At 57.3% G+C, this 21,015-nt stretch overlaps 10 protein-coding genes and 1 pseudogene across 11 annotated transcripts; all 11 read left to right on the top strand.

The window, feature by feature from the left end:
• Positions 1-423: 423 nt before the first annotated feature.
• Positions 424-789, top strand: LINJ_09_1590 (conserved hypothetical protein; the record flags this gene model as incomplete). The annotated part of the gene is made up of 1 exon (XM_001463577.1): positions 424-789. One exon carries the CDS (start codon positions 424-426, stop codon positions 787-789), a length of 366 nt encoding a protein of 121 aa, XP_001463614.1.
• Positions 790-1,264: 475 nt separating this feature from the next.
• On the top strand, positions 1,265-1,684 carry LINJ_09_1580 (cytochrome b5-like protein; the record flags this gene model as incomplete). Its single annotated transcript, XM_001463576.1, has 1 exon — positions 1,265-1,684. The coding sequence occupies one exon, from the start codon at positions 1,265-1,267 to the stop codon at positions 1,682-1,684; it is 420 nt and encodes a 139-aa protein (XP_001463613.1).
• A 1,223-nt stretch (positions 1,685-2,907) lies between these two features.
• LINJ_09_1570 (putative cytochrome b5-like protein) lies at positions 2,908-3,261 on the top strand (the record flags this gene model as incomplete). The annotated part of the gene is made up of 1 exon (XM_001463575.1): positions 2,908-3,261. The coding sequence occupies one exon, from the start codon at positions 2,908-2,910 to the stop codon at positions 3,259-3,261; it is 354 nt and encodes a 117-aa protein (XP_001463612.1).
• A 1,125-nt stretch (positions 3,262-4,386) lies between these two features.
• On the top strand, positions 4,387-6,831 carry JBP1 (putative DNA J-binding protein; the record flags this gene model as incomplete). The annotated part of the gene is made up of 1 exon (XM_001463574.1): positions 4,387-6,831. The coding sequence occupies one exon, from the start codon at positions 4,387-4,389 to the stop codon at positions 6,829-6,831; it is 2,445 nt and encodes an 814-aa protein (XP_001463611.1).
• Positions 6,832-8,407: 1,576 nt separating this feature from the next.
• LINJ_09_1550 (conserved hypothetical protein) lies at positions 8,408-8,767 on the top strand (the record flags this gene model as incomplete). The annotated part of the gene is made up of 1 exon (XM_001463573.1): positions 8,408-8,767. The coding sequence occupies one exon, from the start codon at positions 8,408-8,410 to the stop codon at positions 8,765-8,767; it is 360 nt and encodes a 119-aa protein (XP_001463610.1).
• Positions 8,768-9,715: 948 nt separating this feature from the next.
• Positions 9,716-10,168, top strand: LINJ_09_1540 (conserved hypothetical protein; the record flags this gene model as incomplete). The annotated part of the gene is made up of 1 exon (XM_001463572.1): positions 9,716-10,168. One exon carries the CDS (start codon positions 9,716-9,718, stop codon positions 10,166-10,168), a length of 453 nt encoding a protein of 150 aa, XP_001463609.1.
• Positions 10,169-10,820: 652 nt separating this feature from the next.
• On the top strand, positions 10,821-11,216 carry LINJ_09_1530 (conserved hypothetical protein; the record flags this gene model as incomplete). The annotated part of the gene is made up of 1 exon (XM_001463571.1): positions 10,821-11,216. The coding sequence occupies one exon, from the start codon at positions 10,821-10,823 to the stop codon at positions 11,214-11,216; it is 396 nt and encodes a 131-aa protein (XP_001463608.1).
• A 930-nt stretch (positions 11,217-12,146) lies between these two features.
• LINJ_09_1520 (conserved hypothetical protein) lies at positions 12,147-13,388 on the top strand (the record flags this gene model as incomplete). The annotated part of the gene is made up of 1 exon (XM_001463570.1): positions 12,147-13,388. The coding sequence occupies one exon, from the start codon at positions 12,147-12,149 to the stop codon at positions 13,386-13,388; it is 1,242 nt and encodes a 413-aa protein (XP_001463607.1).
• Positions 13,389-14,698: 1,310 nt separating this feature from the next.
• LINJ_09_1510 lies at positions 14,699-16,833 on the top strand (annotated as a pseudogene). The gene is given in 4 exon segments: positions 14,699-15,424; positions 15,426-15,971; positions 15,974-16,618; positions 16,620-16,833. Coding segments are annotated over 4 exon segments (2,131 nt in total).
• A 2,356-nt stretch (positions 16,834-19,189) lies between these two features.
• Positions 19,190-19,753, top strand: LINJ_09_1500 (putative ubiquinone biosynthesis protein-like protein; the record flags this gene model as incomplete). Its single annotated transcript, XM_001463569.1, has 1 exon — positions 19,190-19,753. The coding sequence occupies one exon, from the start codon at positions 19,190-19,192 to the stop codon at positions 19,751-19,753; it is 564 nt and encodes a 187-aa protein (XP_001463606.1).
• Positions 19,754-20,504: 751 nt separating this feature from the next.
• On the top strand, positions 20,505-20,924 carry LINJ_09_1490 (conserved hypothetical protein; the record flags this gene model as incomplete). Its single annotated transcript, XM_001463568.1, has 1 exon — positions 20,505-20,924. The coding sequence occupies one exon, from the start codon at positions 20,505-20,507 to the stop codon at positions 20,922-20,924; it is 420 nt and encodes a 139-aa protein (XP_001463605.1).
• Positions 20,925-21,015: the final 91 nt, after the last annotated feature.

Genomic DNA, 21,015 nt, shown 5'->3' with positions numbered 1-21,015 from the left:
CTGCAGCGATAGTGTTAATTACAGCTTCGCGCGTTCTCAGATGAGCTTATCGCTGTTATTTTTCGTTTCTGCTTTTTCTCAAAGCGGCGGCTGCGCGTTCACAGGGCGACTTGGGGCGCATTCCGGTACGGACGCGTATGCTGCTGCACACGTTTGAATGTAGTCAATACTCTGTCACGCCTGAAATGCCACCTTCGTAATGCACTTCATTCCCTCGCCAAATCCATCGTTTTTTGTTTGTTTCGTGTTGTATACACACGTGCGTACTCGTCCGTGAACGACTACCCCACTCAGCACAGACACTTTCGCGGCACCAGTAACGTGCAACTCCTACCCGGTTCCCTTAGTCTGCTTCATCGGGTACGGTGTCTTCTCGACCTTTCCGCTTTTCTTATCATCGCGTGTGTCGCCAACGCTGTAGCCATGAAGCTTGTGCGGCGTGCTCGAAAAAGCATTCGTGAGCGTCGAATGAAGGCGTGCATTAATGATCTGAACTCGAATTTGTCGAAGGTGGAGATGCGCGTCTTTCGGAAGCAGAAGAAGGAGCGCGACGCGAAGCGCCAGGCCTTGGGAATTAGTGAGCTTGTACCGAAGGATGTACTAAATGGCCGCATGAATCCTGATCTGTACGCAGTGGAGTGCCGGCTTCACGAAGAGGCAGGCTTACCTAAGCCGCTGCCGTACCAAGGGTACAAGGAAGATCTGTTGAGGAGTCGTGCCACCACCCACTGCGTGGGCTTTGTCGGGTTCCGGACGATTCTGCAGGCTATTCGAGCCCGCAATAGGTAACAAGCATTAATCATCAGTGTAGTGACAGGTTCGTTGGTTGGTGCCTCTTGGAGAAATCTTCAGAGGTGCGTGAGGGAGTTTCGTGCTCTCCCTCCTCCTCTTATTTGGCTCAGGGAGACTTGACGAAAGATGACATCAGCAACGGAGCAAGTGTATTACAAATTCCAGTGAGGAAAACAAAGGCAGTCGGGGCGGCCTAGATCTCCATTATTGGAGTACCTTGAAAGTGCGCGGGTCATGTGGATACCGCTCTAGCAAAGCGGCTTGGTGGCCAGGTGGCTTCCGTCTCCAGCCGTCTGCTACATCGGGAAGTCAAGGACAGCAGCTGTAGTGCGCCACGGTGTACCCTACTCACCGTTAGTGTCTCGATGAACTGGTTTAACTCTTCCAAATCCTCTTTCTTCTCGCCTCTCTGCATTGCTCCAAGCCGCAAGACACGTAGAAGACCATCCAGCCAACATAACAGCCTTGCATCATGTCTACCAAGTGCTTCCGCTTTGTTTACATTGAGAAGCACAAGTTGGACGATCTGTGGTTCATCGTGGACTGTCACGTGTACAACGTCACGTCGTTTGCCGAGGAGCATCCTGTCGGCCCCAGAATCCTCCTCACAGTCGCCGGCAGAGATGCGTCCAACGGCTTCAAGTCCGTCGGCGACTCTGACTCCGCCAAGGAGATGGAGAAGCACTGTATCGGCAATTTCCACCCTGATGATGTGTGGCAGCTGAAGGAGTCTTTACAGGGACACAATGCAGCGTGGCCGGGATCGTCGTCGTCTTTATCCTTATCGGCATCTGCTTCTGCTGTGTCCTTCGGACTCTGCTGTAATACAGTGGAGGAAACACTCGTAGAACGTTTAGCGAAAGGAGAGCCAACTGCGTTGGCGTGCAGTTGAACCCATCGTCACAGTGGTCGCTGTGAAGCATGCTTTCATCGTCACGCGAAGCACAGCCCACTCTTTTGCAGTTAAACCCCGTTTTATCTTCTCTAATTCGGTTGTTGTCCTCGTGGCGACGCCGCCATTCTTCTTTGGAAATCATAGTCTTGGCGGCCAAGTCCGAAAGCACCGGAGGCGTTTGCATGTGTGGTTTGTCCTGCTGAGATTTTTCTTTGTTTCGTTTTGTTTGCTCTCCGTGTGGATCTACTCACGCGGCCCGCGTTCATCTGATCCCCTCCACCTCCCCGCTTGTCCTTCCTCTGAGACGCTCCTTAGCACCACTTTCAGAAACACCACAATGTGTTTTGTGCGGCGCACCGCAGAAGCTCTTAGCGGAGAAGAGCGGAAGGGCACCAAGCAGGCGTTGTGCGCAGTGCACGCGACGTCCTCATGAAAGAAAAACATCAAAAGCTGCCAATACGGAAAGTGGACGTGGAGTTACTCTCTTTCTCTGATGCGACCTCAAAGGCCCTCAATAGAGCCGATGGATATCGTCTCGCTTCGGAGACACGCGAAAGACAGCCCCAGTGCGCAGACCGTCTGTGTCCGAGAGGGCGTGGAAGCAAAACTAGGAGAGGGAACGTAAGTTTGCTCGCCGCAGCGGTCGCTGGTCAACGAAGTTTTCTCGTGATCGTTATGGCGGCTCAAATGTGGAGCCGCTGCCTCTCTTCCTGCGCGTGGCGGTTCCGGGACCACGAAGTAGCGCGGTGGTGAGGCGCTTTGCGTAGGTAAGCGTACTGGGAGTGCTGTGTGAGGCACTGACGCTGTTGTTCTTTCTCGTTTTCTCTCCCAATGTTCTCGTCGTTATGATCGATGGCTGACCACATCCTACACTGCTTCTAACCTCCTACCTTTCTGTAATCGTGGATGTTTGTGTACGCGCTTTCCCTGTGTTGTTGTACGTGCAACGTACGCCCTTATCTGCGCATCTGAGAGCGGTGTGTTCTCCGTATCTCCTCAATTTTCGGCGGCGTTTTATTATGCGTTCCCTTTACACAGCTGCATCTGAAATTATCATAATATCTGTCTTTCATCAATCTTGCATACTGTCTAGGTCTTCGTTGCTTTTCGCTTGCCCGTTCCGCTCTTGTTTTGCCAAGCGAACCTTATAACTTACACAAAGAACTCTGCCTTTGACGCGTGCAGGATTCGGCCCTTCCTCCGACCGGTCTTTTGTGACAATGACCTCCAATTACATTCACTTGAGTGAGGTGGAGAAGCACATCACGGAAAATGACCTGTGGTTCATCAAGGATTTAAAGGTGTATGACATCACAAAGTTTGTGGATCAACACCCGGGAGGTGTCGACACGCTTCTCAGCGTAGCGGGCAAGGATGGCACGAGCGACTTCAACGCTGTTGGCCACTCAGAGAGCGCCGTGGAGGAGCTCGCACAGTACTACATCGGTGACGTGCACCCAGACGATGCGGAAAAGGTTCAGCAGGCCTCCATTAAGGCAGCGAACAACTACTTCGGCATCGCGGTGGTACTGGCGCTCGTTGCCATTTGCTCGTTCTTTATCTTTCGTCCTTGAAGGGGTCAGTGGCGCGTGCAGGGCAATGTGTTGTCGGGAGAAAGAGGCATGAATCCGAGTAAAAGTGGGCATGCGCAGTTTTCAGACAAGTGGTTCTTTTCTGCATTGTTCGCCTCTCGTTCTTGCTTTCGCTTAATGTGAAGGCGACGCCATGTACACTCCACCTCCCTTTCCGATCCACTTCACACCCATCTCTCCGCGCGCGGTTCCGTGAGATATGCTCCAAAAAGAAAACGAAAACCGCAACGGTGGACGAAAGACACGAGAAGCGCACAGCAGTGGAAACCGTGGGCGTTTTTGTGGGACTGCTCATGCGTGCATACGTTTCAGTGGCGCCTGCACAGACGCGTCAACGAAGAAACTGATGAAAACAGGAATGGCAACGGTCTTCGACAAGGAAGGGGCTGGGTTGCTATGTTCCTGTCTGTAACAGATGGGCGTGTGTGCACATTGGCCCTTAAACCTGAGCCAAGTCTTGCGGATCGCACCGGTTGTGCCCCTTTCTGGCTCCTCGTCTCGCTTTCCGTGATTCCGATTGCTTTCGTCGCGCAGCATTCATTGAGAGCACATGACGCAATCGCGGGTGAAAGCTTTACCAGACGCTGGGAGGGGGGGGGCGCACGATCTTTTTCGTTCTTTTGTGGATGTATGGGTGTGCGGTGCAACTACCTCCGAGTAGCTAGTGAAGCCTTGGCGCACGCATGCGTGTGAAGCATTGCGTATTGAGACGCCTCTCTGTCCTTGAGCTATATGCTTGTGGCGGTTCTGTCCGTCTCTGCGATGCCCCAGTTTTCTCTCTATCTCTGTCTGCCTTTCGTTATTTATTCGCCCACGTCCGCTTTCGGTTGTGTTGTATGCTCTTCTCTTTTAGGTGTGCTGCCAGTCGCATTTCGGGAAGTCTCTGCGCGCTTGTCTTTCAGACGTTGAGCTGTCTGCTTGCTGACCTCTCATACCTTCCAGACCTTCTCAACTGTGTCGCCATTGCTGCTCGCAGTAATCGCTTCCCCTTCTCTTTACTGCGCTAAACTCTGCTAAGATGGCGCTGCTCTGCAGCTCGAAAACACACGTGCGCCACGGCTTCGAGTTTTGTGCAATTGGCGCCGGATTCTCGGCGACTGATTAGCCATGGAGCCTGACCCAAAGAAGGTCAAACTAGACATCTTTGACTTTCCGACCGCCAGGGAGACACGGACGCCGGAGGAAGTGGCAGAGAGCTACGCGGAAGCCGTCAAGTCACACCCCTTTTACGACAACGTGCACTCTGCGATCGACTTTTACGATAGCGGTACCATCAAAGATGGTCGCGGGCAAATCATTGGTGTTGTGCTGCGAGAAGCCCTACCAAAGTACGCGGCATCCATGGCGTCGGAGCTGCTCGCATCCGCTGCCGTGCGCACCTCGCTTCGGAGCATGATGTTTGGCGGAGAGTCGCCCTTGAGCGGTATTGCTGGCTACTTCGACTACCGGGGCTCACCGGTGGAGCTGAAGTCACGCAAAACGTCCTTCACATATGAACACGAGGCAGCGTGGCCGGCGGTCTTCCCTGTCGTCGATTACGTCAGCGAGCTCTACAGGCATGTCGCGCCGGAGCGGTGGAAAGCACAAAACGACGCCATTCCGGATGTTGTGCGTATTCACGGAACCCCGTTCTCCACGCTTACCATCAACTCCCGCTTCCGCACAGCCTCTCATACCGACGTCGGCGATTTTGACGGTGGCTACAGCTGCATTGCTTGCCTTGACGGGCAGTTCAAAGGGCTGGCCCTTGCTTTCGACGACTTCGGCATTAACGTGCTCATGCAGCCGCGCGATGTGATGATATTCGACTCGCACCACTTCCACTCAAACACGGAGGTGGAGCTGTCGTTCTCAGGGGAGGACTGGAAGCGACTTACCTGCGTATTCTACTACCGGGCCGCCCTCGGTGAGCCAGCAAGCTACGCCGAGTACCGGCGCCGGTTGGAGAAGTCCAAGCAGGACACCAGCTTCACTCCAGTGGTGAGCAACGTGAGGGTGAAGGAGAATGGCACAAACCTGAACCGTCCATCCCCTGTGTACCCTATCTTTCTCTCGCCGTTTTGGGTACCGATGGTGGCGCATTGCCTGCAGCACTGCGCATCGGAGGCACAATGCGTTCACGACGCCATGACGGCGGATGGGAGTCGGCTGGCTGAGGTTATGTTTGGGGAACCGCTGTCAACCTCTGACGGCATCCCACTGCGTGGAGAGGAGGAGAAGCTGAAGGCCAACAGTGACAGCGCGTCCAGGCCGCTCTCGCGTCTGGGTGGGTTCAGCGAGACGAATCTTATGGTGTCCACGGCAGTAGAAAAGAAGAAGTACCTCAACAGCGAGTTCCTCTCCCACTTCATCAGCGCGCAGCTGCTGGACATGTGGAAGCAGGCACGCGGCAAGTGGTTGGAGCTGGTAGGCAGGGAATGGACGCACATGCTGGCCCTCAACCCCGAGCGCAAAGACTTCTTGTGGAGGAACCAGTCCGAGATGAACTCGGCTTTTTTCGACCTCTGCGAGGTGGGGAAGCAAGTTATGCTCGGCCTTCTGGGCAAGGAGGCGGCTCTGCCAAAGGAAGAGCAGGCTTTCTGGACCATGTACGCCGTGCACCTGAATGCGGCGTGCGCGGAGGAGCTAAACATGCCGCACGTCGCCATGTCGCTTCGCAAGCTCAACGTGAAGCTGAAGGACTTCAACTTTGGCGGCACGCGATACTTCAAAGACATGCCTCCCGAGGAGCAGAAGCGCAGAATGGAGCGCAAGCAGCGCATTGAGGAGGCACGCCGCCACGGCATGTCGTCCGGCGCACACGAAAAGCGAGCGAACTGGCTGACCAACGACTCATTCGACTATCAAACTGAGGACTGCGTGTTTGATTACGCCCAACACAAGTGGGTGCCGCCTGCGCTTCACGCAAAGGAGATAACGAAGAACGTGCGCAGTGGCGAGCTGCCAACTAGGGAAGGAGTGGTGCGAGTGCTCGTTGTGCTGCCCGACCCGCAAAGCAAGGTGGATTGTGTGGACTGCAAGCTGGAGGTGTCGGAGACGGTGAGATGTTCATGCGAGTGGGAGCGTTTGATGAGCAGCCCGGCTGTGCATCGTGTCCTAGCCGCTGCGCAGCGCAACCTGCAGCTGCCTGACAGCGTCACGCATGACAATATCGAGATCCGCTTTGCCTTCCATAGCAGGCTGCCTACGGACATGTGCGACTTTGTGGTGCTGCAGCATGTCTTGAGCTGCATCCCAGACGACGTGCTGGCCTCGGCGTATATCAGGCGCTCTGCAGCGCTCTGTTCCGGCTGTGTATTTGTGGTGGAGACGGACGTGCAATGCCGACAATACTACACCCTCAAGTGTTCCGTTCGCTGCGACTACGACGCGGTCGCACCATTATTCTTCCAGCAGCTGCACCGGGTGAGTTACGGGACGAAAGCGGCACGCGTGCGCACCAAAGGAGAACTGGAGTCTCTTATCCCCACGGTGTGCTGTGCGCGTTACAAGCTGCAAGGCTCGCCGCTGAACACGACCGTCCACGTCGTGGCTCCCGCTCCGCCCCGCTGAATGCAGAGCGTTTGTTCTCCGATGCGCGGAATGGCCTCGCAGTCGCAGGAAATACGTTTGTGTGCATATTCTCCCCGAAGCTATATCTGAGCTGTACGCGCTCGCCTTACGCTGCATAGACCCCGATGATGCCGGCCACCTCAGTGTGGTATCAGGGTCCCGTGCCCACTCTTTCTGGGAAAGCCATGCAGCCTCCGGCGTGCCTTCAGGTACATCTGCGGGCTCTTGGTGTCGGCGGAAATGTCTGGGCTGGCGTCGTGCCAAAGAGACACGTGCGGTCATGATGATGTTCGCACCAGTCCCCTACGAATCGGGTCGACGATTCAACTGATCCACGCATCCACACACTGCCTTTTTCTTCGTTTGCTGCGATGCGGCGTTGTCGAGCCTCATCCTGGACCTTGCCTGAAGTGTATGCAGTGACATCGCAGTGTGGGCTGCACAACAGGAAACAGTATTCGTTATCCGGGCTCCTGGACATAGCCGCAGTGAAGCAGAGGTAGGAAAACTGCTGTTGTGTGTATGCGCATACTTGTTGACTTGTTCGTGGAAGAACGTCATGCTGAAAAGCGTTATCTCTCTACATAGATGTGGTGCGCGGTCTGAGGATTCGGAAAGCGTTCTCATAGCAGTGTATTTCTTCATGGATGTCTGTGGATTATGGGAGAGGAACGAGGGAGGGTATTATCCCGTGCAGCAGGTGCTTTGGAGGTGCCCGTGATGGGGGACCTATCGTTTTCTGCCTCCTCCTCCCCCCCCCTTCACTCCACTCTGACGGTTTTGTGTCCATCCATACACTTGTGCGACTCATTTTCACTCGTCGTCGCAGCGGAGTGTCCTCGTCAGAGGACGCACCCGTGACGTGATGCTACGCAACGCATCGGAGGGAGAAAAGCTTCTTTCTTCACCTGTCTGTGTGCCTGAGCATGCATTGGTTGAGGAAGTGCTTGCGCGCCCGTGCGTTTTTGCGTGCGTATGTGCGTGGGCACTCTAGCGAGCACTGTCGCGTACTGACTCCCTTTCGTGCCTAGCCACACCCCTGACACACGCACAAACAAACCCTGTGCCAGAGTCCAAGGCGTGCTATCGAAGCACCCGCGGCCAAAGAGAGGATGGCGGGGAGAGAAAATGGGGGGGGCGTGGATGTGACCGTTTGCCGGGCGAGCTAATCCTTGCCCTTTCCTCAAGCTTGTGATCCCTCCCCCATATCCCCCTCCCCCTCCCCCTCCCCACACACATAGAACATGAGCGGCGGAGACCGCGTTGCTCTCAACGTTGCGCTTCATGCGCCCCAGTTTGAGAGGTTTTTGACAACGTCGGCAGCGGAATCTGAAAGCGCCACGGGCACGTACAAATTATGTGACGGCTGCTGCTTGACCTGCAGCTGTATCTCTCTTCACCTCTTTCCTGTCCTCTCCTTTTTGGTGGTGCACGCACACATACGCTGTTTTGTGTTGCCGTGGCACTACCTTACGCGCGGTATCTTCCTCAGTTTTTCCCCCATCATCACCACACCAACCCTTGCACTGCATCGCTCTGCGTCTTGACGAAAGGACTGCCTCCTGCGCATTTGATGATGCAGCGTCTGACTTACGCAGCCATGAAGGCGCTGGTGGCGAAGAAGCTGTCGGGCGATCTGCACATGTGCATTTTGGACGTGCGTAACGCCGATGAAGTGGCAGAGGGCGCCATCCCGGCCTCTGTCCATGTCCCTCTCGACCAGCTGGAGACCGCGCTTCAGCTGACGGCCGACGAGTTCAAGAAGAAGTACAGCGCACCCAAGCCGGAGGTTTCAGACCATGTTGTGACTTACTGCCTTCGCGGCATGCGCGCGGAGAGGGCGGCTGCCGCGCTTCATTCCAGTGGCTACACAAACGTCGATGTGTACCCCGGCAGCTGGGCGGAGTGGTCGGAGCAAGAAAAGTGCGCAGCATAGGCGAACTGGCGCTTCACTGCCCCTTCGCTAGCCATCACGCTCCGTGGTATTGGCTGATTGTGATAGCTAGCCCTCATGCACCTACTAACACCTTCTCGACGCCGGCACCACGCGGGGGTAGATCCACACGCGCGGTGCTGCAGCTGGCAATGTCAAGGTGGCATGAGAGATATCGCTTATTATTTTGCTCTCTGTTTCGTCAACAGCGTTGCTTGCCGCTTAGTCGTCACGCCTCTCCTCATCTCCGTCGTGCTGCCACGTACGCTGCGGCAGCGGTGCTGCCGCTCTGGTTTTTCTGCCTCTTTTTCTTTTTCGGGTGCCATGTTGACCCAGCCGATGTCAGCGGATATGCAAGAGCGATTCCCGTGAGAAGAAGGCATGCAAGGCATTGACTGCGCGGTGCCATTCATGGTAGTGCTCCCTGACGCACCGAGGCGCGAAAGGAGACGTTTGCGCATCCGCGGGTAGACGTAATCCTCCCTCCAATCTCTAGATAGCTCATCGGCTGCAACGCTGCCTCGCTTGCGGCCCTGCTGGTGTTGATTAGTACCGCTCCCTGGTGGGTTGCGGTCGATACATGGTGGACAGCGCACCGCACTTGTCGTCTCTTGTTCTGCTCGGTGTGCTGCACTCCTCATCACTTCCTCGCTACGCCTCTCTCTGCTTGTTATTCATTATGTGCTTCCGTTGTTTGTGCGCTAGTTTAACTTGGGCAGTGCATTTCGCGCCATCACTTAACTGGCCTTACCTGATGGCGGCTCGTGTCCGCAAGGGGATCAGCGCTGTTGTTTGCCCTTCTTTTGTGTCTCTCAGCCTATCCCCTTGCGCGCTTCCCCTGATCTGCGGCGTTCTCCGCCGCTCAGAGCATGTGCTTGGGTAGCGTCAGGCAGACAATCGTCTCCTTAACATCGTTCGCGTGCACGCTACTGGTTTCAGCGCCGGTGGACGATGATTAGACGAACTTGGTGTTTATGCCGGTGCTTGAGCATCGACCAGGTGGCGAAGATTGTAAAAGCGAAGCAGAGTTGTAGTGATGCTGTCCGCAACATCCAACTCATCGACGTTAGATCGACGGCCGAGGTCGCGGCGACGGGGATGATTCCTTCTGCCATTAATGTTCCGCTACCGGTTCTGCGGGATGTTCTCAGCCAGGACGGTATCCTCGAGGATGATGAATTCGAGTTCTTCTTCGGCGGTGCTCGCCCCGTCCAAGGAGTGACTCAGATGGTGCTCTACTGCGCCCACGGCGTCCGCTCTGCCATCGCCTGCGAGATCGCAGAGGAACTTGGCTTTGAAAACGTCGGCAATTTCTCCGGCAGCTGGGCTCAGTGGTACCATGCATACGGCACCCCCAGCACCTCTGCGGCGGCGCCAGAGTCTTTGCATACTCCACTCAAGTGAAGGAGATTGGACGGACGATTATTTCGTTACCGTGTGCAGGATCACTCGATTCAGCTGTTCTTACGATCGTTACAGCGCCTCTCACTCGGACGGCACCTCCTGAACAAGGAAAAGAAAAGGTAGCGACGCGTTGCCTGATTTGTGTGCAACATCTGCGCCCCGCGGGCTACTGCAAAGGAGTCGCGCACACCTACCCATTGTATACCAGTGCTGCACGGTACCCTCAAGCTGCTTGCCAACACTCGTGGCATCCATGAATGGCGTCCCCCTGCGCTCCTGCCCATATGCCCGCTTCATTTTTGTCACGTCCCTCTTCGTAGCTGCTTGCCTTCGTGTTGGTCCCTCGAGACGCCGCGTCTGCCTGGGCTTCATGCTTCCTCGCGCTCCTCCTCTCCATCTTTCTTTTATTTACCACCTTGAGAACGCACTCCGTCATCGCAACAGAGGTGACCGCAGCCGCGCCCTCTCCCTCGCGGCGCGCACTGTACGTACACTTGCCCTTGCTCTGGGGTGCGCGCATCTGCAAGACATCGGCGCAGAAAGAGTCGTTCTTGCTCTTCTGCTCTTATAGAGCTGCCATCTCCCAGACTATCTACGCGCCGCACGATAAGACTGTTTTGCGTGATAGCTAAGTCACTTCTGTTTCGTTGCGATGTCGCTGCCAGAATTTACACACGCCTTCAATGTGTACGAGGCCCAGGCGGTCGTGCGCGCGCTCCAGGCCGGCAGCGCGAACGGGGTGTACCTGCTGGATGTACGTGAGGAATTCGAGGTGCAGGCCGTGCGGCCGCTTCCACACGCGCTAGTGATCTACTTTCGCGACTTCTACGACGCTATGCAGATGCGGGAGTCGGCCTTTCAGAGAAAGTACGGCGTGCGTAAGCCACACAAGAAAGACCGCATTCTCGTGTACGCCTTAAATCAGGTCCGGGCCTCCTCGGCCGCTACCTACCTAGCGGCGCGCGGCTACAAGTCCGTTGTCTTCCTGGACGCCAAGATGTCAGAATACCTCGACTCAACACAGAACAAGCTGGATGAGGACCTTTAGTAATGCGACCGCAGTCGCGCTCTTCGCTGACGAGTCGAACGCGCACTTGCAATGGCCATGGCGGGGGAGGGAGGGCTCGTTCTCGTGCGATTGAGGGAAGAGAGCTCGTGAGCGCTGTAGCGCTGCGCCTCTTCTCTCAAGCTCACACTCCGGCCTGCCCGTGCTCTCACACATGTGCAAAACCGCAGTGACGCTGAGTGGCGCTGCCGCTGCTCTTGGGCTTTGCCGTCAGCCTCACCTTTCCCTCATTGTTCTCCCTTGCGTGTGTTTGCTCGCTTCCTCTTTGGTGGCGCGCGCGCCGCAGGCGGTGCCACTCCACTGAATACCGAAGACAAAAAGAGCGGTACAACAAGACGAGAAACCGACCAAAGCAGCGCTTCGAGCCGCGCACTGTGCAGGAATGTGGAACACAATATGATGCTCCCGTTGGGGCTCAATTCTGCCGACCTCTTGCTTTTTCTCTTAGATAAGCCCCGCACAGGCTGCGTCTCCACCTCCACAACCTTCTCCCCGTCCTTCGCACTGCTCTTACGACCCACACGACACGTGATATTCTATGCTACCGATTCGCCACTCGTGCCATCAGCGAGAGTCTTGACCGTTCGAAACACGTGGCGGAGGTGACAGTGGTTGGAGCGTGTTGGCGTGTGCGCTCGCGACTGCTCCGCCGCAGCCTTCTTCTATTGCTGTCAAGTCAACGGAGAAGGAGCTGCTACGGTGCGCTTGTTTCCGTTGGCTGCAGCAGCGTCCACATCCTCCTTTGTAGACGCACTGTCGCACACACCGACACATATACACCCATACGCTTTCCGTAGCCACCCGCCGTTGCTGTCCGGCTGCGACCCCTCTTTTAGACGAGAGCCAAGAGAAAGAGCGAGCTCCCACAAGAGCGTGGCACGACGTGTTTTACTATCCGGCACGCCTGCCATCATGCACGGCATCCGCCGGTGGCGCGTGCGTCTCGTTAATCGTGCGTGCCAGTCTCTGCCTGGTTCCCTCGCATTTTCGGCGTGCCGGCACTGCGCGACGGTTCCGACGGAGGACGATGTGCGCAAGGCGTACAAAGTACTTGGGGTGCACGCCTCGGCCACTTTGACCGATGTGAAGAAGCGCTACGGAGACCTCGCCAAGGAGCATCATCCAGACGTGTCGAACTCCTCTGCGGCTTCTAGCACGAACCGCATGACGGACATTAACAACGCCTACAACACGGTGAAGCAGTTTCATCAGGCGGGCAGGCGGCTCTTCGAGGCTACGCGCGCGCCAAACGCAAGTGGGGCATCCGACTCCTCGTCCTCCTCCTACTACTCAAAGCAGGACAGTGCGTATCAGCCGTGGTATGAAGACATGGACCCCCTCATGTACGAGCTCATGTGGGAAGAGATGCGACGGCAAAACGAGGAGGACGGCTTTGTCCGAAACATGCACGTGGAGGCGTTTTACCGCGCCAACGACCGATGGCGACCACCGCGCGGTAATGCCTCGGCCAGACCGCGGCAGTCGTCCGGCAGCTGTGACGGTAGGCAGTCACATGCTGGAAAGAAGAGCTCGTCCTCCACGACCTGGCCTGAGGAGCAGGTGAAGGCGATGGTGAACATGTACCAAGATGGCAAGAGCTTCGAGTTCATTGCCAACGCCCTCGGGAAGGAGAGCGCAGCGGCGGTGTTGGAGGAGTTCAACCGGTGGAGCAGCGACAATCAGCCGCAGCGGCGCAAAGGGGCGAAGCCGCACCACGCAAAGCGGCACCGCTATCATGGGGGACACGGGCCCTTCTACCATGCCGAGTCGCCGGATGAAGTGCCGTTTGAGCTGTATGAGATGATGGAGGAGGAGCCGTACTTCGATGGCTCTTCCGAGGAAAATGGGGACCCGTTCGGGTACTATCCAGGCGACGAAGAGGCGTATGACATGCCATACGCACACGCGACCCCGTTCTACGGTGTACATCAGATGAGCGGGGGTCCCGCGCCGCATGGGCACTTTGAGGGAGGCGTGGGCCGCGTGCACAACTCGTCGCGGAAGATGTCGCACAGGTCCATGCGCAACCACCGCGGTGGCCCTCCTAACAAAAACAGGCGCTACGGCGGAACTTCGAGTAACCACAAGGGAAGTGGCGGCGGCTTTCAGTCGAGTAACAGTAAGAGCCACAGCAGCGGTGGAGGCAAAGCATGAGCCTACTTTCTTAATGCTCTCCTCCTCTTTGGTCTCCCCCCGTGGCTGTGTATTGGCCGCGGAGACGCGTTTTAGACACTGTGCCCAGCGGACGCTGCACTTTGGACAGTGCTGCGCCTCCCATTTCTCCTCTCATTGCCTGCTCAAGAAGGGGATCGTGCGTGACGCCGCCTCTCCCTTCTACCCCGACCGCGTTGTTGTTGTCTGAGACGGCCATCATCGATGATGCTGCAGCCTCATCACGCATTTTTGTCACCACGTCGTGGTGTGCTTTCGGGTGCCGATGACGGAGGGGCTGCACCGTAAAAACGTTAACAACTGACTCGATCGAGGCCGCTGAAGCACTGCCACTTGTGTTACCATGTGCTTGGGCAGACGTGTGCTTCCCGCCATGGAGGTGTTTGTTTTCTGTCGCATCTTCGCTACACTTCCGGTCAGGGGGTGGGTGGAAGACAACAGTGCACACCGGCAACGCTGGCGTGATGATGATGCCCGCTTGCTCTTTTCCCTTCTCTCCATAGAGCTGTGTCGGCGATTCGGTGAGTGCACCCCAGTCTCCCGCTGCCTCGCATCCGTGTTATTGCCAACGCCTTTTTGTAGAGACTGTGAGTGATGTGCGCTTGATGGTGGGCAACCCGCATATGGACGGTGCCCAGATGTCGCTCTCATGATGTCCCACCGTTCCTCCTGCTTCCTTCTCTCCAACGGTCTTCCTCTCTCACTCTCACCGGTCGCGCAGAGAAGGGCCGACCGCGACCTGCCTTCTATTGATACGCTCATCCGCGCGTACCTGTCGACGCATCGGCCAGCGCTGCTATCCTCTCTTTGTGGCCTGCTCATGTCTGCAGTATGGAACCAGTGCTTTACGCCTGCGTCTGACAGTGTCGTGTCTTTGGCTAAGCTCCCTCCTTGGGCCTCCACGCTGCGCGTTCTTCTCCTGCCTTGGACATATGCGCTCCATCCAACGGGCCCCACGCACACTTCCGTATCTCATCACACGCCCGGGAACAACGCTCTTCCGTTCGTCTCCTGACGGAGTGGCCTGTTCTTTGCTCCCCTGCTCACGGCTCATCTCTCTGTCTCTTTTGGGTCTTGGGAGTGCTTTTCTGATCCTGTCCGCTCTGCGTGGTGGTCGCCACAGCGTGGGCAACCGAAATGCAATGATCCTGTCATCGTGGTGGGGACCTCACATATTTCTTCGCAGCGCCTTCTCCGGCGACGTCGCCTGCATAGCGGCGCCCATGGTAGTCGAAAATATGTGGCAAGTGGGATGAGTTTAGCTGGAGGCGCGTCACGTAGTGGGCGCCTCATGCGCGCAGGGCCTGCGTGTGGTGCTGACTTTGTACCTCGTCGTGCTGATCGGGATTCGGGTCCCTATCTCACGCCTCCTCGACGTGGACGACGACGTACCCGAAGGAGAAGCCCTCGGAGAGAGGGGGGGTCGTCATGGCGGCGATGCGCAGTTGCCTTCATTGGACGGCAGCGCCCGCTCTTTCTGAAGCATCCTCGTCAAACGCAACCTCACCATGGGCACCCGTGAGCACCTCTTGGCCAAGCTCATCTACCCCTGCATGCGCTTCTGCGACTGCACCACCGTCGGATCGCTGACGGCGTGCATGGCGAATGGCGTCTAGGTGACCGCGCAGCCAGTTCAGATGCTCATGAGCTTGACCCTGACCAAGGTCAACACGCCCATCGGGGCCATGCCGATGTACTTTCTTGCTTGCTGGCGGCGTGCAATGATCACGCAGATGATGGTCTTACCCATCATCCTCACCACCGGGACGTACGCGCGGTAGGTGGCTTGCATCTACCGCGGCGCCTGAGACGCGCTGGCGCAGGGCAGCAGCACAGCCACCGACGCCTTCTCGAGCATCCGCATCAGCTGCGCCTTCTCGGCCGAGGAGCACGAGAAGTTTGTGGCAGCGATGGGCACGACACTGAGCAAGACACCTCGCAAAGCCATTGTCTTCTCCGGCACGCTCTGCGCCACAAGCCTTCTGGAGCTGGGCTTCAGCAGCAGTGATGCTAGGCTTTGACGGGTACAGCGTCGTGGCGCAGCCGCACGACGTTGCCGCTGGCCAGCTGGCCACCTTCTAGCTGTACTTCAGCTGGATGATCTCGGCATATCAGGTGCTGAACGGCGCACTGAACCAGCTCAGGAAAAGCATCGGTGCGGCCGAGTGCATGCTCACCGTGCTTGAGGTGAAAACCGATCTTGCCCCAACGAAAGGCAGTGAGACCGCCACCGCTGGTGTGGAGTCAAGGGTGCTAGACTGCATCTGCTTGCACCACCAAGCGCGACGTGGCCGCATTGTTTTGATCAGCATCTCCGGCGAGTTTCCGCACAGCTCCGTCACCGCCATCGTCGGCGGCTCTGGCGGCGGCAAGTCCACCACCATGCTCTGCATGTACGAGCCACAGGTGATGTGCGTTCTCGTCGACGGGCGAGACATTCGCGACCTTCTTTTCAAGTGGCTGCACCATCAGTGCGCAGTGGTGGCCCAGGACATGCAGTCTTCAGCTGTTCTGCTGAGGACAACATCAGCCACGGACTGGAGAAGGCCTCGCATGAGGCCGCCGTGACGGCGGCAAAGGCGGTTAATGCACACAGCTTTATCGTCGGACTCTCGGATGGCTACAGCACATTCGTCGGGGAGTGAGGCGGGGGATGGAGCGGCGGTCAGCGGCAGCGCATTGCTATCGCACATGCACTCCTGCGCAAGCAGCGTGTTTTCAATCAGCTCATCGCTAACCTTTGCGAGAGCTGCACGATTATCGTCATTGGCTAGAGCCGCTCCACCATCACCAACGCGCACAAGATACTTGCTATTGATGCGGGCACGGCAGCGTCAGCAGGTCACTGACGACGCGTGCCCCTGCAGCTTCGTATCGCGCACTGGTAGCTCGCCGACCGCCAGCTGCAAAACGGGCGTACCACGATGGGCTTTGACGAGGTCGACGGCGTCGTCACCTCATCAGGCATCCCGCGCATCACGCAGCGACGGCGAAGACGAGAGAGAGGCAGCGGTGAAGCTGTCGGTGTCGGTGGCGGTGGCGGCTTTTAGGCGTGCATAGGAAAGCTACTCATCGATCCATGCACCGCATGGCTGCCTCCCATCCACCCGGTATTACTTGGGCTGTCGCCAAGCCGAGGTGGATGGAGGAGCAGTGGCATGTAATCGTCGCGCGTGTGTAAGCTTAACCGATGCTACGATTGCATCTGTATGAGTAGGTGATGGTGTTGGCTGTGACGGGTTCGATACTCGGTGCCTCCTCCACTACCAAGCGCGCGCTCTCCCCCTCATCATTATCGCCATGGTAACTTTCACCTGCGCTTTTCGATCTTCTCGTGCTTCGCTTCACCGATGTTTTCGCTTCCATCCCGCCTCCACCTTTGAGGATGCCCCTCTCGCTCTCCCGGTATCACACACGGTGTGTGCGTGTGGGTAATGCACAGCCGTGCAACGTTAGAGCGTCTCGCCAAGCTTGCTAGTGTATTTCGAAGGAGGATTGGGCACAACGGATCACGGGTGACTTACGCTCACATGAAAATCAGGGGACGGGGGGAGGGAGGGGAGACGATGAGGCCGGGGCGAAGACACGTCAGGTGTGTGTGTGCGCGCAGCCATAGAAGCTCAAATGCATGGCGGCTAGGGACGCTCGCATTCCACCTACGCTTTATCTAGGCTGTTGCGCAGACGATGGGCGTCCAGCGAAAGTGGTGGCGCGTTGTCGTCCACCCAAAACACCATAGCTCCCCGAAGGAGATGGCAAGAACGGCCGCCCGTCCCGCCCCGCCCCGCCTTATATATATATATATATTGGCTCTGTCTGTGGGTGGAGCCATTCTCCTTTTTTTTCAGGCCCCCTTTTCATCGAATACGCCAGCGAAGACGGGACGGCGCTGCGGAGGCGCGTTGTGCTCCCTCTTCGCCATTTTTGACGTGTTTGCTTTCCTTTGGACGAAGGCAAGATTCATATTTGGACGTTATACAGCATGCTCGTTGCACCTACACATGCGGCTGTAAGGTGTTCACCTCTCAGCGCTCAAACCTGTACGGTGCGTTCTCACAGCTTCATCGCCATTTCATGCAGTGCTTCTGGTTTTGCAGTGCAGATGGCGTCTTACCGTGAATTGTGTTGCCGTCAACGTGTCGCCATGCAGCTTCCCAGCTCTCATTTTTGTGAGGCAGCTGGCACGCCGACAGCTCACTGCGCCCACCCCCCTCCCCCAGGTGGTTTTGAACAGACGGCACTGTCTACGCGGACTGTGCAACAAGAGAGGGTTTCTCACCAATATGTGTACGCGCACTTGCGACGGCGCAAGAATGTCCCATGGCCCGTCTTGTGAGCAGCAGGGTGTCTGCGTGTGCTCTCTCCCGGACAAGAAGACGCTGGAATTGTGCTCGACCAGTTTCCCGGCGACATTAATCCCGTCGCCGCGAATCGGACAAGGTCTGGTTCTGGCCGAGAAGTCTGCTTAACGGATAACTGGGGCCCGAGAGTGTAGAAAAGACGCGGCGGAATGTGCTCTCCCCGCCCCCAAGTGTGGACGGATGAGGCAAAAGGACATGCGGCCAGCGGGCAGCGCCCACAATGCCAACCGCGTTTCTTTATCTCTTCGTCCTCTCTTGACGCAATCGCGCGAGATTATGTGCGTGCGTGTATGTGCGACGACAGACGAGAACGCTGCCGCTGCTCTCGAGAAGGTCGTTTGCTTGTCCGTGTGGGACTCCATCTTCAGCGCGCCTCCTCGTGCGCACAGTCGTCTCTGCGCTGCCGCACCTGTCCTGTGCGACCGTCCCCCTGATCCCCCGTTGCCTTTTGGTTACTGTGTGCGTGTGTGTTTTGCGCGTTAACCTGCTCAGCCGCGGCCATGCCGCATAGGCAGTGAAAGGCCACACGAGACGAACCGCGGTCGCCTGTATCGCGAGGAAGGAGGGGGGCTCTGTCTCAACTGGAAGGTGCCTCAGGATACCGCCGGCCGGATGGCTGGTGGGAAGAGAGAACGAAGAGGCATTGCTCTTGCTTTCCTCTCACTCACGCTTCTCGCTCCGTCTGCAGTGAACCCCTAATAGCGAGCGAAGTGTACTTCTCGCTGTTCCTGATCAGCAACCCCGTTTGCAGGCGCTGTCGAGACCCATGCAGGCGCACGTGCAGGCACTGCCGGTCACCTCCTGACGACCTGAACCTCGCGCTTTCCTTTATCGTTTGCGTTCTCCCGCGTGGGGTCGGCGCTGCAACAGGACGGAGCCGCTGCACATTGTGCAACGCACCCGTCTCGCCCCGTCTTACCCACCCACTGTTCTCTCTCTGTCCTTCCTTTCTCCATGTTGCGCGTGTGTGCTGCCTTCCTTCTTTAGCGGGTGTGAAGCGCTAAGCATACTCATAGCAGCTCTCTCGCACGGACTGAAAGGTCCACGGCCTCCACCCCTCGCCACCGGCGTGTCTTCCAGCATCTAATTACTCTCATTGCAGGGAGCCCGCACAGCCCTTGCACGGCACAAAACAACTGCAGCCCGAGTCGCTGCATACACACGCTTCACGAGACCGCACGCGCTAAACGTCTGTGTGAGTGCGCGCACTTGCGGCGTAGCCCTGCCATCTTTGCGCGCGCGGTAAATCGTCTGCTCTGTGCGCACGCCATGCAGTGGGTGCCGCCTATTGCAACTGGTGTTGCGTTGGCCCATCGGACCGCCGCCTTCGCAGTTGAAAGCCTAAGGGCGATCCACGATCCGACGAATGCAGATGCCGTCTCCGCTGTGGGCGAGCTCAGCTCGCTCGATTCGCTGGAGAACATGAAGAACTGCATGATGGCTGACCAGCGGGGCCGCAGCATTTTGAAGCACCAGCCTGTCGTGGGCGATGAGGCGCTCGAGTTCAGCCGCGGCCTCGCACCGTCCACCTTCGGCTTCAGGTATGCCGCCTATATGGACCGTAACCATTTCCTGCCAAGTGGGCGGACGGCGGTGAAGCACATTGCTGATCCGACTTTGGCGTATGTAATGACGCGGTACAGGCAGTGCCACGACTTTGTGCACATCATTACCGGTTGTGGTCGCTCGATAGAGGAGGAGCTGGCGGTGAAGATCTTTGAGTGGAAGCACACGGGCCTGCCTCTTGGGTTGCTCTCGCTGCTGGGTGGAGCACCGCGTCTGGCAGCAGCGCAGTGGGCACACATGCGACTCTATTGGGAGTGGGCCTCTCGCAACGCACCTTGCTCCCGCCACGGTGAGCCCGCCGTGCCCATGTATCTCAATGTGCCGTGGGAGGACATGCTTGCCAAGGAATACGATGAAGTTGTGGCGTACACCGGTATTACACCGCTGCCTCAATTCCTCGAGAAGCGCCAGCAGCACTGAATGGTGTGCGTTTCGTCGACTGGCACGGAAGTGAATGGAGCACAAGAAATGAGGAAGGAGAAACAGGATCGAGAGATGTTAAAGGCCGCTGCCGCTCTCAGCGCCCCCTGCCTTTTCCCCCGGACGCACGCCCCTTCTTGTGCATCCTCGGCCGCGTCGTTCATCTTCTATACTGTGCGCATCTGACGGTGTATGCGCAACTCCAGCGATGCGGTCGTCTGTAGCGTTGTGTGTGTGTGCGTCATTCACAAACAAATTTGATTTCCTCGTGGCTACCCATGTGCAGTAGAAGGCGTGCGCGTGTAGGTAGGTGAGTGAGGGAGCAACTGGCGCGAACTCGCTGTCAACAAGTTACCCTTCGGCATCGACAACAAGGCAGCCTCTCTTTCAGCCACAAACCTTTCATGGTGTCGCGAGTGCGATCGCACTGCGTTGCATGATGCCTCTTCTACCATCTCTCCTCACTGCATGCGAACGTATGCATGCGTACGCGTGCGTGCACGAGATGCCTTCGCTGCTGCGCTAGACTTGTTTCCTCCCCGCCCTCTTTTGGCTTCGCCTCGCTGCATGACAAGGTCTCCACCGTATCCGCCTCTCGCTCTCGTTCACCGCCACGCCAAGCCAGGCTCGCGCATACACATACATACTTGTTTACAGAGGGACCCGCCGTTCCGGCTTGCCCCCTCCTCCTCCCACACCTTTTTTGTTTCCCTTGCATCCTTTCCTATTTCGCCGCCTGTGTCTAGCTCAAATGCCGGTGGACTACTCCAAGAAGCTGGACGCGCTCCGGGAGCTGTACGAGCGTGTGCAGCAGAAGGACGCCAACATCCCGGAGGACGTGTACGCCGCCGCCGGCGTGAAGAACAAGGCCCGTCTGAAGGACATCGAGAAGGAGATCAGCACCACGAAGAAGAAGGTTTCCCAGGAGGTGAAGAAGGTGACGAACGAGGAGATTGAGAAGGAGTACGAGGCGCTGGCCAAGGAGCACAACATGACGGTGGAGGAATTCAAGGAGACGGTGATGGGCAAGGGGCGTCAGCCCGCCCTCGGTAGCGAATTCTCTGAGCGCCACGCTGCCCAGAGGAGGGAGCGGGCGGAGCAGCGTGATCTAAAGGAGACCCGCCGCCAGGTCGAGCGCGGTGACTTCGACATGGCGGTGGACTACGTTTAAGACGCGCCGGCGCCGTGGTTGTTTTCTCGGTTGCTCGTTTTATTCCCCCGCCTGATCCCGCCTCGACTCCATGAGTAATGTCGTGCTTTTT

This window comes from Leishmania infantum, chromosome 9 (assembly GCF_000002875.2).
Source record: "Leishmania infantum JPCM5 genome chromosome 9".
NCBI classification, from domain to species: domain Eukaryota; phylum Euglenozoa; class Kinetoplastea; order Trypanosomatida; family Trypanosomatidae; genus Leishmania; species Leishmania infantum.
Note: the sequence above shows the minus strand (reverse complement) of the source record. Positions and strands in the feature narration are given on the sequence as shown.